The 23,741-nt window shown below is 43.0% G+C and overlaps 1 protein-coding gene across 4 annotated transcripts in view; it reads left to right on the forward strand.

Moving 5' to 3' along the window:
• LOC104364384 (LIM domain containing preferred translocation partner in lipoma) overlaps positions 1-23,741 on the forward strand; it is a 335,033-nt gene that overhangs the window by 108,030 nt on the left and 203,262 nt on the right. For all 4 annotated transcript variants that reach the window (XM_042796896.1, XM_042796895.1, XM_042796901.1 and 1 more), the window contains one exon: positions 21,699-21,900. In XM_042796896.1, the coding sequence (XP_042652830.1) occupies positions 21,708-21,900 (193 nt within the window). In that variant the 5' untranslated portion in view covers positions 21,699-21,707. The remainder of the gene's footprint in view (positions 1-21,698; positions 21,901-23,741) is intronic.

Genomic DNA, 23,741 nt, shown 5'->3' on the forward strand with positions numbered 1-23,741 from the left:
GGGTGATGGGTAATAACTGAAGGCTGGAGGTGGTTTCATGGGCAGGTTCAACTGGTCTGAGCTTGTACAGTTGCTAGAAGAGGTGGTCCTGCTGTCTGTGTGTCCCCGAGCCCCTACCATCACTTTTATCCTTTAGAGGCACAAATGGTGAGACAGAGGGGTGGGCAAAACATGTGGCTAGAGACTGAAGGGGTAAACGAGATGCACATTTGGGCAGTCCTTTGGACATCATGTTGTTTATCTTGGTTATGAACCTGCACTCTCAGATATTCTGAGTGGTAATTCGGCACCTTTTAGTGTTCTTCCCTTTATGCCAACTTTAGGATGATTTGCTACTGAGTAATTTTACATTATTTAATGTAGCCACTTTCCTTATAGCTCTTTTGTTCCATGAGACAATTCCCTATTTTATTATGCAAACAGTACATTAAGATCCTTGTGGGCCAAAGTTCCCAGCAGTGCTTGAGATGATGGCAGAGAAGTAGGTTATTTCAGAAATAATGATTCTCTTATCTAGAAGCTTTCTTGGAGTTCTGCTTTAACTGCTTTTGATATTATACATGCTTTAAAAAAAAAAAATCCTGTACTTCCTAAATGTTATAGAGCTCAAAAAATACACTGTATGCCTTGTCACAATATTTAATACAGATTGCTATTTACAGTAATGAATCAAAATGTCAGTTTTTAAAATATGAACTGTCAGAGTGTTCCTACTTTGCAGAAAACTTTGATATGACAGTTTGTTAATCATATGACTATTACATCAAATGTGTCTCAGAGTACTTTTGCTCAACAAAGTCTTTTTTTATTCCTTCCCCCTCCCTTTTCACTGTTAATTCTGGTAGAGTTGTTTGACTGAATGCACTTTGATTAGAAGTCAGAAGAATCAAGAGCTGAATCCTTTTGCGTTTTGACAGATGGGGTGTATCAGTGCCTGTTCTCACACCCATCATGGTCACCTAGTCTTAGGGTACAGCCTGGTTTGGATCACCTTTGCCTTGTGTCCCCAGTGTTTGTCCCGAGCCTGCTGTGTGCTGGCGCTCAGGCAGCAGGGCTGGTGGAGGTGAGCCATGACTGAGCCGTGCTGATGCCTCCAGGTAGAACTCTGCGTTTGGGGCAGCTGGGGTAAAACTGTCTCTTGAGTACTAAAAAACTGGGTTGTACAGTAACATTTCTAATCCCTATAGCTTTAGCGTGAAGGGACAAGTAAATTAAAGATCTCAAGGCTGCCTGTGCATCCTCGTGTGAGCTGAAGGGGTGGTTGTGCAGGGCAGGGTTCGAGCTGCTCCTGGAGGAGGAGGCAGGAGGCTGGGGATGCCAAAGTTCTCTCCTCAGTGGCTTTGGTTACTCTGGACCCAGGTCAAGGAGTGTGTACAGTGTTTGTCCTGAACTCCCCTCTGTAGATTTAGACCAGTATACTTCCCTTTTTTTTTTTTTTTTTTTTTTTTTGTTTTGTTTTGTTCTTGTTTGCTTATCTGCAAAATGGGAGTAATTAATTGATATTAGTTAACTCACAAGTCTCCTTAAAGCTGATTACTCCAAAAACTGCACTTCATGATGAAAACAAGGGAGACCTTATGTAGATAACTGTGCTTTAGAAAACAGCCTCTGGAAGGAGAGGGTTTGGCGTGCTAATATGGAGACTGGAAGCCAGAGAGGAGTCTCAGGTGTAGCAGAGCTGTGTACCTCTGCCCATAATATGTTTGTGCCACATTGCCTGGGACTTCAGATGGATTCTCACTGCTTATTAAAATTTGGAGTTACCATTGCGTAGGTCTTACAAGTGCAATATTTCTCACTTGGCCCAGAACGGCTGTGGGAATAGGAGTAGTCTAAAAAGGCAGAAGCTGTGTATCAGCAGTGAAGAAGAGTGTGGGCAGTGCAAGACGGTAAATCTTAAAATCATAAAATCATAGAAAGGTTTGGGTTGGAAGGGAACTTCAAAGATCATCTAGTCCAAACCCCCTGCCATGGGGAGGGACGTCTTTCACTAGGTCAGGTTGCTCGAAGCCCTGTCCAGCCTGGCCTTGAACATTTCCAATGATGGGGCATCTGCAACTTCTCTGGGCAACCTGTTCCAGTGCCTCATTGTAAAAAATTTATTCCTTAGGTCAAATTAGATGGTCTTCTTGATTGTGGGTGTTTGTTGGGGCCTGATTAACTTGGCATTTCAGCTGGGCATGTCTATTAAATAAAAGTCTCAACTCTTTCACTAACATTATTGAAGAGATGATAAGGACTTGTTTTCAGGGGTGTAACCACATATTTAAGTGCACTTTTGAGTAGCACATTAGTCAAGTCTCTCATGTGGAAGGCACAGGTAAGGGCACTGAACACATCTGAAATTTGGTACACTGAGGCCCACTGGGTCTCATGGGTGGAAAGAGATTTGGGAAGATGGAGGCACTGCTGTAGCATGTCTCACAGTAATCCTCTGCTGATAGAAGAGGCGAGGAAAAAACAGAGGGGAAAAGAAGCGGGGAGGGATGTGGCTGGGGGGTGCAGTGATGACAGCACGAGAAGCTCTGCTGGTGGTGGTGACTGGCATGGGCCACCAGGAAGCCTGAGAGAAGCCATCCGGTGAAGCCTGTCCCAAAAAGTCTCTTACACAAACATGCCTGGAACAGAGGGGCTGCCAGCAGCGGGGACCACTGGCAGGGCCAGTGTGAAAGCGTCACTTTTCAAATTGTGTCTTTGTCACCTTCATTGAGTGAGTGCTGCTGCTTGCTGTGTTCCCTCATCCCATAGAGGAAAATTGATTATTATTCAATTTTCATTTTAGACAAACCACATTGTCAGTGCAGTGATTTTTCTTTTATTATCGTTACTGCAATGGATGGAAAAGGAGCTCTAACAGATGTATGATTAGCAGGGCATGAAATTAAAAATGTTTGTGTACAAGGAAAAGGTTGTTTCCTACCAAATTCCTCATTTGAAAATTAAGTGATACTAAGATTGGCCATGCAATTCTGCATCAGGCATGCAGCCCCCTTCCCTCCCTCTCTCCCAGCAGCATCAGCTGAAAAGTAACAATATTTTAAATGCTACCTTTATTAAAAAAAAGTAATAACATGACTGAAAGGTCAATACCTGCCTTTGGAGGCAGATTATCTAAAGAGCTTGTTCTCGTTCTCTGGCACTGATGGTGTCAATTCAAGAAAATATTTTGACTGATGTGTAAGCCCCATTGATTAGGGCAAATTGAACATTCTCTATCAAAACTCTTTTGGTGGAAAATAAGGTTCTGATTGAATAATTCTGACTGTGGGTTTGTACAAGGGTGAAAAGTATTCATTGTCAAAATCTTGAAAAATACATATTTGGAGTCACTGGTGCAGCATACATGGAGGGGTGAGGATTTGTATGCAGTACCCCATCCTTTCTTCCTCTTTGTGGGTCAGTCTTGTAGCCAAACCACGTCTCCACAGTCCGTGCAGCCTGGGAGTCCCCGGTGCACTGGGACAGTGGTGCCTCCTGGGGCGTGTAGCCTACACGAGCACTTTAGAAACTGGGAATTGACCTTCCACACCTACAAATGCTGTCAGCGCTAGGATGGTAGTTTTGCACGGGAATGCTTTCAGGCTCTGTTAGAAAGCCATCAGCATTTATATTTTTCTCTTAAAAGTGGTGCGGTTTTTTTCTTCCCCATAGACAGTAACTGTCCCATTGTTTTTGTTTTTTTTTTTTTTTTTTTTTCCGATGGTAATTAAATTTTTAGCTTAAGAAAATCATCTGTTGTCTTATCAGCTCTACCCATGATGCACAATTCTCAGGTACAGCTGCTATTTCCTTATTTCCTTTAAAAATCTGGTAATGAATTTTGAAAGGGACAGGTTAAGAAATGTGCATCAGAAACACTTTGTTTATCTGTGTTACACTGTTGAGATAAGCCTGGTCCTACCTAGGACTGAACATTTCCCAGATACTTTGAGTTTCTCACCTATCTCATTTCTGTACTTTTTGTCCTCTAAAAACTTTGGGGCCAAGTTCAAGCCTGATGCTAGTTGAAGTCTGTAGGGCTACTCATGTGCAAAGAAAGTTTCACCTGGGTGAGTGTTTGCAGGACCCAGTCCTGAGGCGTTGTTGTGATGGATTCTGCCTGCTGAGCCTGGATGGCATTGAGCAGAAAATAGGAAGAGGGCTAAAAGATTGTTCCTGCGCTCTGGGAACAATTGAGACAGAAAATTGCTTCCAGGATTTCTTCACTTTTCCGTGGAGGGTAATCAGCCTGTGTAATTCTCTGCCACAGGAAATACTGCCTGAATCTGTTACCCAAAGACAGCAAGCAAAGTTTAGATAGCAGCCTGAATACCAAAGGTACTGCAGAGCAGGGACTGTCCCTTATTAGTTTGTTTGTTTGGTTGTGGTTTTGTTTGTTTGTTTGTTTTTTTTTTTTGTTTGGTTTTTTTTTTGTTTTTTTTTTGTTTTTCCCTCTGGTGTAGTGGCTGCAATATATGTCATAGGATGACACAGTGGTGCAACTAATATGACAGATAATTGAGTATTGGCTTAGATACTTGGCGTGTACCTGGTACACAGTTAGACTCTGGCGTCCTAAGCAAGGAGACAAGTTTGTATGCTGAGATTGTAAATGGAGTTTTGCATAATGTGTTGCTCAGGTTATAAGACTGAGATTGTGGGGGAGGTGAGAGCAATTCTGGTGAGATGATGGGAGTGCAGTATCTTCAGTCCTGTTCTTGGTTCATTTTTAATCTTTTCTCCATAAATATAAGCAATTTGCCATTTTTTGTACCTTTATTTGTTCATCTGGAGGATGGGGCAGCACTTGGGCTACTTTCAGGGGTTTGTGTTAAGTTTCAAATAAGGCCTTTCAGCCACATGTTGTATTGAAACTTTTAGGGGAAATTATTTAAATTTTTACTTGAGTGAAAATAGTTGTGGCCAAATCACTGCGTGAGCGTTATACCTGCCGGGCAGTGAAATTTGATTCCTAAATTCCCATTAGCAGGTCACACTGGGCCAAAGGATCTTGAGCTGCTAGAAGAGAAAAGAATAAAACAGAATGAAGTTGGTGTTTGGTTATGGGCTCTGGATGTCATTGTTCCTGGCTGTTCATCTGGCTAATGTTTGCTTTTGTGTAGTATTTGTCTGTGTCTGTGCTTCTGTGCACATGGGGAAAAGGAGGACAAATATCACTGGGGTGGATTAGCATTAAAAAATAGTTAACTGATCAAAGCCATAAAGCTTGTCCAAGTGAATTCTTCAGAGAAATAGCTTTGAATTTCCCAAGCAGCCTCAGGCCATAAAACCGAAGCACTATCATTCAGAGATGCAAAAAATCCCCTTCTGTTGGAGTGTTGGACCTATTTGTTCCTTTTTAGGAGGGCATTCAAAATGTTTTCTTCATTTTCTTCTGAACAGCTCACTGCTATCCATCATGAGCCTTTGCCAGCTGAGATGGCTCCGCTTCCCCTCAGTTTTAACCCTCCACTGAAATCTGTGTACCCGTGCTTTGCATTTTGGATGCCTTTCAGCTCTGTACACTTTATAGTGAGATAGACCATCCAGAGCACTTTTTTTTTGTCTGAACTCAAAGTGTTGTAAGAAGGGGCTAAGTATTGTCCCCGGTGCCTAGATGGAGGTGACCGGGAAGGGAGGATGCAGATGGAGAGTGATGCCTGGAAAGATTTCCTACATGCCCTGAAGGGATGGCAGGGGAGCCCTGTTCCCTGATGCCATGTTCTGTCTTGTCATCAGTCCTGCCCCAGCGGGAGCACCAACCCTACCAGGTCTGCAGAGAAGGTGGGAGGGAATTTCATTTTACTTACATGGAGGAAAGAAAGCGCATTGTTTGACTGCTCAGCGAAAGTTGTTGAAGGCTCATACTGAAGGTTAGGCAACCAGCCTCTGGGAATTGGGCACATAAATTTGCTTTATGCTTATGAAAGTCACTCTTTCACAGCATTTTGATTTGTCGGTTCTTAAGATGTACAAAAGAGCGAAGTGCTGGTGTATGGTCCATACACTGAATATTTGGATAGCACAGTCATTAATAGAAATGAAAATTACACTGTGGTGGCTCAGAACTTGCCAAGAAAAAAAGGAAGACAAACCTCTCGGAAGACACAAGGTGCTTTGTAGCTGGAAGTGCTTGTCACCCTGCAAGGACTCAGCTGTCCTTTTCAGTTCCAGTCTTCTCTTATTGAAAATATTTTACTGCCTAATACCTACTAGCTTTTTAATACTCCTTAATTGTATGCACACCCCCCCCAAAAGAAAGCCACACATATTTTTCTGCTCTTGTAAATGTTCAGCTTTAGGGCCTCCGGGGAGTGGTGTTAATGGCCGTGTCCCAGATGCCTTTCAAGCAGAGAATTCCACTTTTGCTTCCCTTTCTGAAACTTGGAGTCTCATTCTCCAGATAATCCAAATTTTAATATGACCACATATAAAGTAAGTGTGTGTGTGTGTGTGTGTGTATTTACTTATTTGTTTTTCCCTAGTGAGTTAATGAAAGTCCTAAGTAGGTTATACTAGAAACTGAAGTCATCTTTGTAACAGGTGGGCAATACATGGAGGGCAAAGCTGTGACTGAGGGATGGGGCTGCAGCTTTTGGAAAGGGATTAGGTCCTTGCACAGGTGTGGGCATGACATTTATGTGCACCATGTATACACATCCTATGCTTGGTTTCTGTGGTAAAGCAGAGATAATTTGCCCACATAGCAGAGCTGTTTGCTAGGGCGAAGTCATCAGAGCTCAGTTATTAAAGCAATATAGAGGTGCATCCATATACAGGGTAGTGCAAGGTAAGTGTGAAGCTCATCCTTCTCCTCCCAGATTGTACTTTGGCCTCTTGTATAGGCCATATCCTACCCTCGGATGGGAATAGTGCTCAGCTATTGATAATATGGGCAGAAATTGAATCTGAAGCCTAGGGCCTTTCTGCTCAGGGAGAGTATTGCGAAACAAAGCCAGGGTGTGAATTTAAAGTGCAATGGCTGTTCTGAGCGTACTTCTCATGTGGGCAGTCCTATTCTGCTCTGAGAGGGCCTTTGTGCAGCTCTGCTTCATCCCTTGCCAAAGGCACTCTCAGTACAGAAAGAAGAATGCCCACACAGGGAGCGAATAGCTTTTCCAGGCTATTTCACCATGCTGAGGAGTCCCAGGAGATGCACATGGTTTCATGTCCCCATGAATGTTGCAGGATCTCACCCTTCAGCTTGCTCTTCCACCAGAGCTTTTGCATGGGGAGACATGTTTTGCGATGGGAGGTTGATGGAGTTGTGTCTTCTGGACCCTACTAGGTGCAGCGTGCATCATTTGTTTGCCTGAAGCTATGGGGCTGGCCTCAGGGATCCCTGAGATCTTTGACTTCTCTAGATGTTGCTGGTGTTGCATTTGGCATCAGTACCTTTAGATCTTGTGGTGTGTCCTAGCTGCTGAAGAAAACTCCTGTGAGATCATGTCTGTGTTCATGTGTTGTTCCTTTTTGTATGAAATCATCAAGCAAACCTGTGCACTGGGTATGATCATTATCTGAATATTGTTGAACAGGAAGCAAAAAAAACCCATCTGTTCTACAAAGAGGCAGTGTAAAGAGCAGGCTCTGTGACTAAATAAATTCACATCTGTTTAGCAGAACCATCAAATGGCGAGCAGAGGGGCCTAATGTGAATCACATGTTGAAACCACAAGTATGAGTGAGATGAGCTGCAAAAGAGAGAGCCTGGAAGTGTTGATCCATGTGAGCAACTGTTGGTTTCTCTCCTTATTCTTTCCCTCTACCAGTTGCCTGAGCAAATGATGTAGAATAGAACCAGGGATGTGCATATGTGTATTCATACATACGTGTGTATGTTCATATTTGTTGCATAATTAAGTAACCTTCCTACATCATCTTGAGCCATTAGATCATAACATCAATTGGGAGGGCAATGGATTGTAGAGGGGGCTGCAGAGGAGGGAGGGCAGAGCTGGCATGAAGAGAGCAGGTGAAGTTGTTCACTAGTGGTGTTCCTTCAGAAAAAAATGGCCCTGAGGTAGCCTGATTTAAAAAGGGACTTGCCTTGGAAGTGATTCCTCAGGATGATGTCTCCAGCAGTGTCATCTCAAGGAACCTGATGAGAGCAACCTAGAAACTTCAAAGGGTAGGTTGTGCCTTCATGTGCTTAAGCTAGTTTCAAAATAGGTATCTGTGTACACATCCTAACAGACTGCATTTTTCCATGGATCAATTTAATTTGTTGCTTAGGTTTTCCCCTTGGTGTTTTAAGTCCTGCAGAAACAAAAGGCAGCTCAAGTTTCCGTATTGGTTGCATTTGCAGTTTATTTTTTTTCTGTGCCAAGAACATATCAATACAATTTCAAAACATAGTATTTTTATGACTTGAGGCAGCCGTTTCTAACTTAAAAACAAGAAAGCTTTGGGGATGTACACAGAACTCAGGTGCCTCAGTTATGTTATTTGGCTGGTCTCCATAGCCCCTTAGAGAGTCCATGCAGAGGAGCAAGCATCTTCTCTCCCACAGGATTTCATGAAAAGAAACATGCAATAATTTCAGTCTCAAAGGTGGTTTCTTGTTGCTGTCTTGCCTTTTGTCCTAGATATTTTTCAGTAAATGAGGCCAAACTTGCTGGAACAAAGAGTGATGGTAGATAAGCTGTTAGACCTGATTTGCACAGATTCTGATCTCCTGCAGTTCAGTCTGCTTGCTTTAGCTGACAGAGAGCTGTGCTCATACAGCTCACCTGGGATGTGAGCTCTGCAGGAGTGTGCTGGAGGTAATGAAGCACTTAAGGGGCTGGCGGGGTTGAAGGTCCCCATGGAATGATTAAGGTGTTGGCAGCTGTGTTACTTTGAAAGAAAAATATGTGCATTACACAGCAAAGGCATGCTGAAATGCCTTGCAGACACTTAGTTGTGTGTGGGAACATGCTTTGCCTTAGACCTGTGAGATAGCGGTAGCCACTATTGGAGGGCATTTGATTAACTGAGCTGTGTGTGCACTTACCAGCTGCGTGGCCCAGCTGCCCTAGTGTAGCTCAAAAGCAGAACACAAGTGGTTGCCAGCAGTGGCTAAAACTCATCAGTGTATCACTGTCTCTAGATACATTAAAAGTTTGGTTCTTCCTTCCCTCCAAAAATTCCCTCTGATCATGATTCATTTCCTCTCTTCTACCACCCCCCCCCCCCCGCATCTCTTCTGAGAAGGTGCAGCGAGGATAGACGAGCACGGTAATGTTTTCCTGAAGACTGTCAGATTTAAGCCGTTTCACATCTAGGGAACCAGTGTGACCAGTCTAGTATGGAAACTCTTTTGTCACAACAAAACTTCATAGTGATTTCTGGGAAGGGGAACAAACGATTAATTTGGATGATCAAAAACAGAAGACACCAGTGTGATAGTGGTAGAGCAACTGGAGTGAGCTTTTTAATATGATGAGCCTGTTTAGCAATATTGCAAGGCCAGTGTGGATGTGTGGCTGGGTTAACTTCATTGCTGGCACTGTGGTTTGCACCAGCTGAGGAATTATCTCCCAGAGCTTTGAGTATCACTGTTCGTGAATGAACAGACACTGAGATAAAAGGGAAAAGCAACAGCTTCCTAGGCTGGTGCTCAGTGGTTTTATGAGTTTCAAAGAAGAATTGAAAATAATATCAAGCACTTGTCTTCAGTCACAAGTTTCTATTTGGAGCAGAACTAATGCCCTATGGTTACTAAAACAGAACCTTATTTGATGGGCTTCAGAGTGTCATGGCATACTTACCTTTGCTCTTAATATTCCTTTTCACCCATTTCCATGTGCTTCCAGAACACCCCTCTTTAAACAACTGTCTTATCAATGAGCTCCGTGTTGTGTTTATTGCAAAAAGCATAGGGGTAGCTAACATGACCTTATGACTTACCCTCCTATCCATGTGGTCATGGACATTTTGGAGCCCTTCCAGCTTAGGCACCATCTCAAAATACGCCTTTTATTCTTCTTTATTATTTGACGAAAGGACCTGGAGTAGGCAGTGGACACCAGGTCAAATATGAGCCCAATATGTGCTATCATTGCCAATAAAGCAAACTGGATATGGGGTTGCTTCAGGAGAAGCCTGGACAGTAGACTGAGGAGTTATTGTTCACCTTTACTACCTGCTGACGAGGCTGTTATCCGATCTTGAGTCCTCCGGTTGAAATGGATTGTTGAAGAGCTGGAAACAGTCCAGAGGAGGAACAGTCAACAACCTAGAGCCCATGGCCTACAAGAAGAGACTGAGAGAGCTTTGCTTTCTGTCTCCGATGGAGAGGAGACAAAGGAGTGATCTAATGGCATCTTGTGACTACTGCTAGGGGTCTTATGAAGATGACAGAGCCAAATGCTTCTGTCCAGATGTCAGAATAAAATGCCATGGACATGTATAGTGGATTGGGAGATTCAGCTGAAGAGTTGGAAAAACATTTTCATTGGGAAAATAATGCAACACTTGAACAAGTCACTGGGTAGCAGGGGATTCTCCATTTTGGAGGTTTTCAAGGACAAAGCCACAGCAAGCCTTATCTAGTGTTGGTGATAGTCCAGTCTCCTGCTAAAAGCAGGACTTTCTAACCTGCAGAGATCCTCTTTCTTTCCTGGCAGTATTGCAGGCTTTCAGCTTCTTAAAGAAGGAAGCACCTAAATATTTTTTTTCTGCTTTGTGTTGGAAAAGGGAGACAAGAAAACATTGGGGTGCTCACGTCTTGATGATGACAAATCACCTGTTGTTTTGAAACTCGGAGCAATGTAGTCTTTTTTCTGTTTATACGAAGAGGTCTGTGTACTTCCTTTCCTACAGTTTTCATGCACTCAAATATCTTGCTTCCATTAGCAATCTCTCCAGCCATCTGGAAGCAATCGCTCTTCTGTGTGCTAGGATATAGGATTTTCCATAGGAAAAAGGCGATTTCCCCTGATTATTTGCAAGGTGCCATAGGCTGAGCTGCCAAAAACGAGGCACAGGTTGGTGCAGTGCTCAGGAAGGAGAAGTCATGTAGGGATTTGTCATACTTGAGGCTGTGACTTCCAGAATGGTTTGGGATATGGGGTAGGAAAGCGTAAGTGGATCAAATAGGAAGAATATAGTCAGGAATAAAGATTTTGATCCTGGACACAGTTCCTGCCCATTAATTGATTTAATTGCTTGCTTTTTAGGCATTACAGTCTCAAAGTCTGGTTCATACTGCCAGCCCCTTGAGGTGTCACAAGAAGGTTATAGTGTCGTTGATCTCATGTACACATCCTTCTTGAGCGGGCCCGTGCTGCACCCATCCTCTGGGCTGCAGCTCCATTTCCATTCACAGAAACCCTCTCAATGGCTTGGGGTTCAGACTGCCAATAGCATATTTGTTTCATTCCAGGGATGGTGGCAGCTGCCTCTTCCTGCAACCACAGCTATTTTAGAAGAGGAGTGCAGGGAACTCATAATAAATAAAAACCCCGCCTACACCCACGTTAGCCTTGCTGGGTAGGACCTCAAGCTCTGCACTGTTTCCTTGTTCACTCTGTATCACTTTCCCTCTCTTGACTGAGCTCAGGTCCCTGCTGTTTCTCCCCGAGCTGAGACATATACACACAGCACTCTGCAAAGCTAATAAAATTATCTGTGTGTCAGTGTGCTGCCACAGTCCCATTTGGTCCCACTGTGGTCTTGTTGATATCTCACTGCTGAGTTGAATGTTAGTTCTGCACGGTTCCTTCTTGTTTACAGCCAGCATCAGCATCCAAACAGCCGGGGCTTGCTCTAACAGCTTTAACCTTGCCATTTCTTGTTGTCCTGATTTCTTTTCCCTTACGTGGGACTCCCTTGATAGGCCTGATTCCAGTATGTCTCCATTGGTTGAGAAGTCCAGTCCCTTAACCATTTTATTTGATGGATAAGCTCTATGTTGCTTGGCAGTGCCTTGCTGAAGTAGGAAGCCAAGTACTGAGCTGTGCTATAGACAAGACAATGAATATGGGCACGGAAGGAATAAAGGCGGCTTTTTTTGGCAGAGGGATCTTGAAAATAAATCGTGTGCAGGAAAACAGTATTTGTGTAAGGGAGCTGATGGCTGAGTTTCTCAAAATAACCTTTCTGCATCATTCTTCCCGTTCTTTTGCTGTCCCTATTAATATATTTCCTCTAATTTTATATACAAAATTCTGAAACATTCATCTCAAACTTTTCTTTGTGATGCAGCAACACCCTCACAAGCTTGTAGGTCAAGTTATCAGGAAGAGAAGCTTTAAGAATTGCAAGAAATTTGTCTGGCTCAGAGCTACCTCCCGGATTAGCTCTTAAGGTTCAACCACAAACTCTGCAGTATTTGAGTAAGCATTTTGGGCTGGCCACCAGGTCTACGTCCTCCGTTGCAATTGTCCTGGGGTGTGTTGTGACCACAAGTAGCTGAGGCCTTGGATTAATGTTTTATCCAATATGATTATGTTTGGAGTGGCTGAGGATTGTCTCATACCACAGAAGTCAAGAATCGGCCTGCTCTCTGGTGAAATTGTAATGCGGTCATTAGGGTTGTATTAGATTAGATAGATCTATCTATCTCCAGGGAGCCAGAACTGTCTCTTTGTTTCAATGCACATGGGCCAGTCAAGTTCAATTTATTGGGATTTTAAAGCCTAGTTTGTCATCCAACACTAGGATGTGACATGGCTGTAAAAGAAAGATCTCGTTTATCAGCTTTTATGTGTGTGTTTTGCAGCAGCAGTCAAATTCAAACAGCCTGCATCTAATCCCAAAACTTCTAATGCAATTATATTGAGAAAGAAAAGAAGTTTTATGTTTAGCTTGCCCTTCTACCTTTTCTGCTATTGAGGCTGATACAAGAGAAATGAACTAAGAAGGAAACTTAAGAAAGGGTAAGTTTTTGGTTGATACCAACATTTTCCCAGCAGCAGGGTTTTGGTGTAAGAATAAATGTGATATTGGGTTGGTCTCTGATGAACTATATCCATGGTGATATTAACCCGTGTCAAGCATCTTTGTAGGAGAGAGACCATTCTTTACCATCATGTCTTTACAGTCTCCAGTTATGGACTTGCTGTCTTATGTTATGTCTGAGTAATACTGTAGAAGTTATAGTGACTTCAGTACATAAAACAAAGTCACATCCCAAACTGGTTTAGATCTGCTGTCAAGAAAACAAAGCGTGGATGCAGCCATGCTAGGGAAAAAAAGCCCTTATTTTCCAAGTATTGATTATTTAGTTAAAAGAATGGGCACATGCTGTGTTCATTTGCAAACTGCTGCAACTAGAAAATAAGGAATATAACACTGCATAGCCAGTAGGTGATATTGCTGGCATATCTGAAGTGGGATACAGCTATGTTGCTGCAAACCCTTTTGAGTGCAGATAAAGGCACAGCTGGAAGTCTGGGGTTTTAGAGTCATGGAATAATTGATTTTGGAAGGGATCTCTAGAGGTCATCTAGGCCAACCCCTTGCTCAGAGCAGGGTGAACTTTGAATTTAAATCAGGTCTTCTGGAGAATCCCATGGAAATTTGATTGAAGATGTTAAAGCAAGAGTGAGATGATACTAGATTATATGCTTTGAGGAATAATTCAGCACAAGCAGTGCTCTAACTAGGTTTCTTTCTCCTTTAATTCCTATGATTACATTAGTGATGTCCGACAGCAGGAAATTGGTGAGTGCTTTCAGCCCTGTTTAACTGAAGAAGTGACTTTGATTTTATTTATTTATGTATTTATTTATTTATTTTGAGTGATTGAGCTGAAGATACAAAACCCTGCCTTATACAGGCAATTGGGAGAAACTCTGGGTCTCGGGGGAGAGGGAGAATTAAACTTGCTCCAGCAGACACCTGCTGTGAAAGACTAAAGCAAAGCATCAAGAAATGTCCATAAACAGTGTAAAATGGGTGCAAGCAAAGAAGCCTGATCTCAGGGAGAGATGTGTCACAAGGAGTCGGAGTCTATGTGTATCAAGTTAGCATATGGTCAAGGCAGCAGTCACTAGAGGGTGACATCATCTTCCCTTCTTTATCACGTCTTGGAGTTGCTTGGTGGCTCAGTTGATTCCTGTTAGCTCTCCACTGCTCACCAGTGAGGAGGGTCACGTCAGCCCCATGCACAGGATTCCCAGTGCTCAGAGTTGTTCCTGCAGCTTTGTGGCTTTCCCGGTTGCTGATGTGACATTTGAGGAACACACAGAACCAGAGACAATTTGCTGCTGGGAATGCCTGAGGGAGGAGCTTCTTTGGACTGGTTAATATTACAGGACTTAAATTCGGTGAGAAGTTGTACAGATTGGCAATGATTAAGGGAGTTCAAAAGGAATCCCAGTTCCCCAAATCACATAATTTCCTATATGATGTAAAATTGATGAGGATAAGTAGTACCATATGGGAAAGATCCCAGGAGGGCTTGGGCTGAGTTTGTAAGTAGCTATGGCACTTCCTATGTTTGGTTAAGGACCTCTAATGAGACCAGAATTTTGACATTATATCCTCTTTTGGAGGCCAGAAGAATCAGGAAGGCTTCATGGCTAGAGATCATCGGCCATAAATGGAGAAATAAATTCATTTAACGTTCAGAGGGAAACAGTGCCAAGAGAAGCAAGCGGCTTTGGAATTTTGTAAAAAGCAAATCTCTCTGGTCAGCTTCAATTACTGCATTTGGCTAATTAATGGAATGGAGGTGATGAGGACACAGCAAAGAATTGTATTTTAGCAGGGCATTTGGGTTTGTGCTTTTGGGAATTTCAGGCAAAAAAAAAAATGAAGACAACTAAGCTTGGAGTAGAAACATACAGTCTTTTAGGTTGCACTTCTAACTGTAAGGTGCAATGTGTGGCATGATTTTGCATCATGAAGGGTGTCCCCTTAGTTCCGTGCTAGAGCAGATCTTTAAAACTCAATTGGAACGTGGATGAAAGTCAGAAGTTTTCTCTCAGTTCTTTTACATGGACAAAAGAGAATGGAGAGTGGTGAGAATGCAGTCTGCCTTTCTACACGGAGCTCTTGTAAGCCCCTAAAGACAAACTTGGGTTATTCAGGGAAGGGGATGTCTTGATCATGTTCCTGAATAGTATCAGAGAGAAGCCACAACAGGCCTTCCAGTTGCATCTACTGTCAGCAAGCAAGGTCCTGATTGCCTGTATCTGGTCAATTCCTTGGCCTTAAGAGTGATGATTAAGTGTGCATGGGTGATACTAAGACAGAACATTATGGACTCATGTAAAGCCAGTGGATTTAGGAAAGAGTGGGATGGAAGACAGAGCAGACTGTCTGGAAGCACAGACTGTTGTTGCTCGTTTTTTGTTAAACACTGTTGCTACCCACTATGAAGCATTAGCTTAATTAACAAATTCTTCTGTCTTGGCAAAGTCCATCAACATCCAAGGAGTATTTGATCCATGTTATAAATATGAAAATGAAATGAAGATTTATTTGGGTACAGTCTAATCACAGAAGAGCCAGCCTGTCTCAGAGATGAATGTACTAACAATTTTAAAAGTAGACAAATTGGTACTACACCTCTCCATTGCCTATCTGATGTGAGGCTAAATTGACTTGGAACCCTCATTGTTTTACCTTTGCTTCTCAAAGGTGAATGACATCCTGTAATTAAAAGCAAAAACTAGCACTTATGCCCACACATTAAAAAAAAAAAAAAGGAAAAAAAAATTAAAAAGGAATGAAAAACCTTGTCAGGCTTTTATTACTGCCTAGTATTATCTTCTATTGATATTCCTGGTCTGACATTTTTAGATAATGCGGTCTCATCTTGGGATTCGTGGATTCCAGTTCCTCTGCTGTGGTGTATTCTTTCATGGTTAGAATTTTCTGAACTTAGGGCATTAAGATAGAACTAATGATATAACCAGAGCACACTATTCTCCTTATTTATGCAGTGTGATTTCACTCTTTGCTCTTAATGTTATTTATCATGGTTAGTCTGGTCTTATACTCTGCCTCCAAAAGTAGGTGATGACTAATGCTTCCAAGGAAGGAAGGATAACAGAACTTCAAGCAGCCACAGCTTATTTCAGTCTGTTTTTTGTCTTTGATATTATTAATAATTTTACCCCTTCCATTTTAAGTTACCATTCTTGAAAAAATGGTCATATGCTAGTATCCACCATTTCATAAAAGGTAGCTGGAAAATTGAAGAGAGTTCAGAGTAAATATAAATGAATGAATCAAGAAAAGTCTGCTCGTTACATTGAGTTTAACTAATACTTAATTTAACTGCTTTGATTTGATTCAACCAATGACCTGGCTGTGTTGTGAAGGGATCTACTTAAGGAAGAGAAGCAGGTCTGTAACGCAGATGACAGAAGTGTAACAAAATCCAGTGTTTGGAAGCAGAACTAGATAAATTTAAAGCCAGACATAAAGGAGAAGTTGTAATTACGGTGCTTAATTGCTTGCTCAAACAATTTACCTAATGCTGTGGTGGATTCTCCAATACTTGCGTTCTTTCAGTTGAAGCTACGTCTTCTTTATAATAAATATTCTTTAGCTCAACAAAAGCTTTGTGGAGTAACAGTTGAGTAGAGTTCAGTGCCCTGCACGGTACAGAAGGCCTAGATGAGATGGTCAACAAGAAGGGCTTTCAAAGCGACGTAAGGAAGATTCAGGAGATTTTTGTCTAAAGTGGGGCAGTGAATTTGGGTATTGCCAGAGCGGTCAGTAAATAAGGAGTCATAGGAAGAGCTCGTAGCAGACAGATCCGGAACGGAGCTGTTGAGTTACTGCTGAGCAAGGAGGATGGCTGTAAGGGAGCAGCAGGCAGAAATGCAGAAGATTTCAGGCAAGACAGGGGTAGATGTGGCACTGATGGGGAAGCAAGAGGTTGCTGCTCCTCTGGGAAGATTCCCAGGGACATGGGCTCTGATGACAAAAGTTGTTCCAGCCTGGCTGTGTTAAATGTTGGGTAGCTAGGTTTATTCAAGTTTGCTAGGAAGGGGCTTGTTGAATATAGATCATGCCTGACAAATGATTTGCTTGGAGCAGAAATGTGGGGGCAGCTGTAGACTTAACCTACAGTTTAATTTTTCAGTGAGAGCTCTGTGGTCCAGCCATTGACTTGAGCAGCAGAGGAATCAGGCCCTTTGCATTTGGTGTGCAAGGAGCAGCAATAGGTGGCTTGCCCAGCAAAAGGCTGGTGAGACTCACTATTCTCCAGTGGAGGGGGTACTGTTTTTGAAGAATCAAAGTGATCAGACTGGGTTGGTCGTTTTTCACTCCAGCCATTATTGCCCTTGAAGGAGGAGCTTGCTGTATTCACCAAATGGGTAATGCAGTTACAGTATCAGCTCCATCCCTGACAGCCCAAGGTGAGTGGATGCACTTCACCACATTATGCCCTGCCAGTGTGCATGCTCACAGGATGTTTTTTCCGGTCCTGCTTCTTGGGTTCCCTCGGCTCATCCATCTTGATGCTCCTTTCGTTGTGTTTTACCTGTTCCTTGTTTTTTTTCAAGCCTGCAATATCCAATACAGCTTGCTCTTTTTATTCTCTGAGTTTCTTGGTGATTTTAGCCTTCTTGCCACCACTGAATTCTACAATCACCCACATCTAGTTAGAAACTTCTGAAAGCAATACTTTTTACTGTAGAACTGGCAGAAATAACTTTTTTGGAAGGAAACGCCTCAAAGACAAAAGTAAAACATCTGTTTGCTGCTCATGTTTGCTGGCTAGCCAGAAAAGCACTAACTTTACCTATTGGAGGTTCTTGTGCAAGTGCAGGAACCACAATGATGTGGAGGTGGTGGCATACGTAAGAGTAAGCTTAGAGTAAGAGGATTGGTTCTAAGCCCAAGTTTCCCTTTGCTGTTTTGAGTACTTGTCCACATCACAAAATGTTCATCCGTTCTGCTCCAAAGAAGCTTCTGATTGAAAACCAGGCAATATTGCAGGGAATGGTGAGGGAGCACTGATAGCTTTGTCTGAATTAGCCAGGGTACTCCACCATGGAGAAGTCTGCAGAGAGAGGTGGGGGCTGTGCCCATCTGCAAGCCGCTGTCCCTTATGTTTTGCCTTGCTCTTGGCCTTTTAACAGATGAAAAAGCGGGGGGGAAATAACAGCAAATCCAGAAGTTTAGCTTCAGCTGTTAAAGAGAGATTAATTCATTTTCTTTTTTTTTTTTTTTTTATGATCTCACAAAGTAGTTAGGGTAAATTTAATTTAGGCTAGGGAGTTGGGGCTGGAACATACAAGGAAAAGGGAACTTGCTGAAAACATTGCCAAGGCACAGATAGCAAAAATGAGTGGCAGCAAATGCATAACAGAAAATGAGAGAGGGAGAAAGAGGAACAGAAAAAAGCTAACGGGGAAACAATCTGAAAATACCACTACCACCAAAACAAATGCATTGGAGGGTAGCTGAGAGGGACCTGTGTGCCCGCTTACAGTCAGCAACTAAGTTACAGCAGAGTGGTCTTCACACTCCCGAACTGTTCATAAGAGCAGTCTGCTTTTTAAGTTCACTCATTGAGATTCATATCATCTTCAGCTGTCCCCAGCACTGTGAAACCTTGCTACTGAAGCACATATTCTCGGTTTGAGCATCACTCAACCCATCTCTGTCAGCAACCTGGCAAACCGTGAGAGCTCAGTGGGACCAAGGCATGTTGCCTGGGAGGTTGTTAAGGAACAGCTAGAGAGTGACCAGAACAGGAACGACAATAATCTGGTCAGTTCTGGAATTTTTTTTGCTTTGAATCAATATGGAGGTAATGTTCAGGGTATGAGGGTGCTTCATGCAGCAGGATGCTCTTTCATATGAGATGTCAAGCCAGGGACTGAAAACCTGTCAGAATAAAACTCCAGGATGCTTTTAGCAAATGGTAAGGTATAGTCATCTTTGGATGTAATAAGTCTGCAGGGTGCAGAGTTGTCCTGTTTAGCTCTTAAGGCTGAGTGCCCTCATTGCTTTCTGCTCTTAAAACCTAGATAGTTGCCTGAATTTTATTGCTGCATTTTACATTTTTGAAGGATGTGGGAGGAAGAGGCAGCAGTGTAGGTGAATCTTACTGCTCGAGTGGGAGTCTTTTTCTAGGTCCATCAGGGCTGGTGTTGGTAATGGGAAGTACCAGGCGGTGGGAGTGCAGTTCGCGTGCCTTCCACCCCACCCCTCGCGTCTGGTTTCCTCTCTGGCCCTGTGGGGAGGACCTGCCTTTCACTTCTTTCTTTCAGAATGATGCTCCACACTGTTGATGTGAGGTCAGAAGGAAGGCATACGTGGGAGAGAAATTTGTGTCCTTGAAGCTCAGCCTCGGATACTTGTCCATCTCCAGGGTGCTCCTGCCACGCTCCCGTCTGCCTCGTTTCTAGTCAGTCCCTCCATGCTGGCTCTGGTGGCTTCCCTTCACTGGTATCGGATGTTTAGCTCATCCTCCTGTAGCAGGGATTGTGAAACCACTGCGTGCCTGCCGAGCAGTCAGACTGCATGGTGAGGAAGAGCCACAAGTGTTGGGGCTGATGTTTGGCACTTGCCAGTTCCTCTCTCACGCAGAGCGGTGGAAGATGACCACAAATTGTCTATCACCTAGTGTTGGGTCAGACATTGGGGCTTTTAAGTAGAAATGCCTCCTTAAGTAGTAAACCTGCTACCTGGAGTAAACTTGCTGGACTGAAATAAGCACACCGATACATATACATCAGTTTTAACAGTCATTGCTGTTAGCTGGAGGTAGCGTCCCCACACTGCCATATGGAAAGCTTGCTCCTTTCCCCCAGACTGACTCAGCATTGCTAACAGCAAATTGCTAGGACAAGGTTATCCATGCAGGAACCCACAGGACTACTTTCACTAGTTTATACTCAAGAGTGTCCTTTGATAAAGGACTCAACTGAATTTGCTTCACCATGAAGCTTGCAGAATGCAGATGCTTTGCCAGCCAGGATGAGTTGGCAAAATAGCTCTTCTCCTAAGTCCTAACAGCTTAGTCCTGATGTTTCTAGAGATGTGTAAGCAGAAATTAGGAGAAATGGGAAACAAAGTGTGATTTCTGCTTTGTTTTCTCTAGATAGACTTAAATATGCTACCACAATATGCCTTCTTCCTGCCTAAAAGTTTCACGTAAACCTGGGGCTCTTCAAGCAGAGCTCAGTGCTGTTTGTTTCTCTGAGAAGCATGTGTGCATGGAAGTGCACACACTCCATAGCTGTGAGGCACCAAGAATATGCCCAGATAGGCTGGACTGTGACTGCATTCCTGCATGGTGTCAGTGAGCTGTATGTGGCTGCAATTCTCATCTTGGAAGTACCTCCTCATGAGCCATTCAAATAAACGGCTGCATGCGTGACCATAGAGCTGGGTTGGAAGAGTTAGAGAGCTATAGCACTGTGGACTTCAGTAACCATTTCACTCCAAGGGGATCTACACCTGCCAGAGGCCACCTTTTTGTCTGTCTCCTTTCCTCTTCCCACCCTGAGCTCAGAAGACTCTTCACACCAGCTAATGCTGCCCTTTGCTGCCACGCTCAGCAGAGCAACAACTCTGTCTTGCAGCTCAGCCCTGGCAGATTGCACTTGCTGCTACAGTTAGAGACCACCTCTTTGCAAATCCAGCAGCTGCTCTACTTTGTTCCATTGTTCCCAGATGGAAGTGCTTTTCTGCAGTGGCATTCTGCTAATGTCTCCCATGGCCTGGTGCTATCTCTTGCACTGATCCTTTTCCATGACCAAAACAAATCTTTCATGATTGGGTCACAGCTGCCTGCTGCTTTCAATGGCCTTGAGGAGTCCTGAGTCCAAAGAAGAGAATGGGTAGAAGTGACAGGATGCTCAAGAGCTCCAATATTAGCATTGCTTTTTGTCTGTGTGGGGTCTTCATTTCTTCATCACATCTCAAATCCAACTCTGCAATACCATCTGATGGTACTGTAGGACCATCGCTGCTACCCAGTGAGTGTGGTTTGTGTGTGGTGAAAAGCACTTGTTCATTGCAATGAACAGGTTTTTTATGGGCCACATTTTCAGCATCATCTGAGTCCGGTTCTCAAAAGTGATGTAGGCTTTTAAGAGGCCAAAGCCAAGATTTTCATAAATAAATAATGATTTGGGTTGCTTCTGTTTTCTGTTACACAAGTCAAGATGTCTAAAAGGAGCCTGGTTGTCAGCAGTTGTGGGATTCTGGCATTTTTTCAAAATTGACATGCTTTTAAAATAGCTTAAGCTGGGCATTCAGAAATGGAGGCATCAAGAATGAATAGCTGCTTTTGAAATCCTTTTTCTTAAAAGTTTGAATGAAAATCACTGGGAAATGGGGTCCTAAATGACATGTGAAAAACTGCTAAAGGTGTATTGTGGAAGTGTGTCTGCCTATCTGCAACTACATTTGTCCCCAGAGCACCTGCACTGTTGCACGTTAATGTATTCGCAAAAGCTAAATAGGGAAAGACAAATATATCGCTATGATACTGAGTGGATAGTGGGATTGATGGACTTCTCCAGGGTATCGGCCTGCCTCTGCTTTGGTTTGAAGAGGGAAATAGCAGTGCTTTTTGTAGGCACCAGCGATGAGCTGATCAGTAATTCTGACCTACTGGGGAAAGGAAGACAAGTTTGTATCTTAAGTCCTATATGTTAGGACCAATATGTTTGAAGATAAGCATGCACAAGTTAAACATGTTAAGGGGTTTTGTAGGTTTGATTTTATAAACCAGCAAAGTAGTAGGTTTGCAACTGTTATTTCCCCAGCTTAAGTTCCTAATGTACGTGTAACTCTGCCTCTCCTCTCAGATCTGAACCATGTCACACCCATCCTGGCTGCCACCCAAGAGTACCAACGAGCCGGTTGGTCACATTACTGCAAGGATGGAGACCACACACACCTTTGGGACTCCCAGCATCTCGGTGTCCACCCAGCAGGCGCCAAAGAAGTTTGCGCCTGTTGTTGCCCCCAAGCCAAAGTACAACCCATACAAGCAACCGGGAGGTGATGGTAAGTTCTTATCTTTTTTTTTTTTTTTTTTTTTTTTTTTAGGAAGGAACCACAACTGTCTAATTCAGAGGGATTGACTGCAAACACAGGCTGTTCTTGCCTTGCTCTTTGTTGATGAGTTTGTGGGAGCCTCCTTGTTTCAGATCATTTAAATCAGTAAGAATGTGAAAGTATCTCTTACCCTCGGGCTGGCTAGCTACCCTCCTGAGAGGTACAGGACTGGGGAAGGACACGGGGACAGATCTTTCTTGGTTTTGATTGGAAACAGATGTCTTATGTCCAAGACTGGTACGTTTCAAGGGGTTTTGCTTGTTTAGTCTCTGCTGGAATGTGTTGATCCAAGGAGCTGGAGCTTGAACAACCCATTTCACTATTGGTTCTTTCATCCCAGCACAGTGGGATTTTACACACATGGGACTGAGCTGTGGGAGTACGGGTATAATTAGGGTGGTAGGGCATAAGTTTGGCAGAACAGGTTTAGGAGTGCTTCTTCTCCAGCCTGCTGGTTTCATTCAGTTCTACTTTTGTTCTTTCCCCTCTACTATGGAACACTCTTGAATATGAAATAATTTAATGATACAATTCTGAGGATATTTACATGACCATTGCAATAGCCTCTGTGGAGTGTGGGAGTTGGTTCCTGACTTGTGGATGCATGGAGGGAGGGAGTTCCCAGCAGCAGGATCACACAGCTGGGAGCGCCTCTGGGGTTTGCAAATGGAAACCTGCCAGTTGGAGCACCCAGGATGCCCCTAGCTGACAGTGGAGAGTGTGTGATGGAACCTTACTGCAGCAGAAACAAGGTGGAAGTCAAGGAGTTTAGGAGGGAGTGATAGCTGTTTTGGCAGAGTAGTGGCTTTTCTGTTTCTGGTGATTTACTCTGGTTAGAAATGGGTGGAAAACTCTTCCCCTTCCTCCTCTCCACCTTCCCCCCAAATAAAAACTCAGTTGTATTAAAGAAAATTGCCAAACCAGCTTTTGACTTTTGTTTTTGGAAGATCTACTTTGTTCCATCACTACTTTTCCCTTTTTTGTGTAGAGTGCAATAAGATAAATGTCATCTGTATCTTTTTTTCCTTTTTCTACTATATCTTTTGAAAGCATATGCATTTTCAGGAAGACTACAGAATAATGGAAAGGAGAAAGAAAAACAAAGCAGCATATTGAATCTTGCACTTGAGTGATTTTTCTAAAGTTAAGGACATTTTGTAGGAAAGTTGGAAAAGCCTGATGAGTGTTTCGTTTCTTTTTTTTTTTTTTTTTTTTTCTCTGCTGCTCTAACTTTGGAGAATTCAGAACGAAAAAAGAAAATGTGTTGGAGGGGAAAAGCGAAGTCGTATGCACCTGTTCTGTTGCCTTCAGTAACAAAACATTAGCGAGTAAGAGGAAGAGAAAGACATTTGGAATTAAAAAAGTAAAAAATAATCAATTTCTGAAGTGCAATGAAAATGTCACTTTCAAGTCAATTGGAAATTCTTATTTTTCTAATTCTTTTAAAATTTAAAATAAAAATGGAAAATGACACTTTTTTTCTAGGAAGTCTCTTGTTGATCAGTCATCATTTTTTTTTTGGTGAAAAATGTCAGTATGCCTTAATTGTCAGTGCTTTAGGGTTTGTAGATCCGATTATATGTGACTCAGGAACACTGTCACATTCTTAAAAATTATTTGTTTCTTGTCATTTGGGGAAGAGGCTTTCCCTAAGAGCAGAGCAGGCACTGCAGGCTGTGAAGGGGAGATGAGGCATGCAAACATTTCTCATGCAACCCTGACTACCCGGTCCCACAAGCAGCTGAGCAGTGCCAAGTCTGTTAGAAACTGGGAGACATCAGGAGCTCACA

The sequence above is a fragment of the Tyto alba genome, unplaced genomic scaffold (genome assembly GCF_018691265.1).
Source record: "Tyto alba isolate M040663 unplaced genomic scaffold, T.alba_DEE_v4.0 Super-Scaffold_10, whole genome shotgun sequence".
NCBI classification, from domain to species: domain Eukaryota; kingdom Metazoa; phylum Chordata; class Aves; order Strigiformes; family Tytonidae; genus Tyto; species Tyto alba.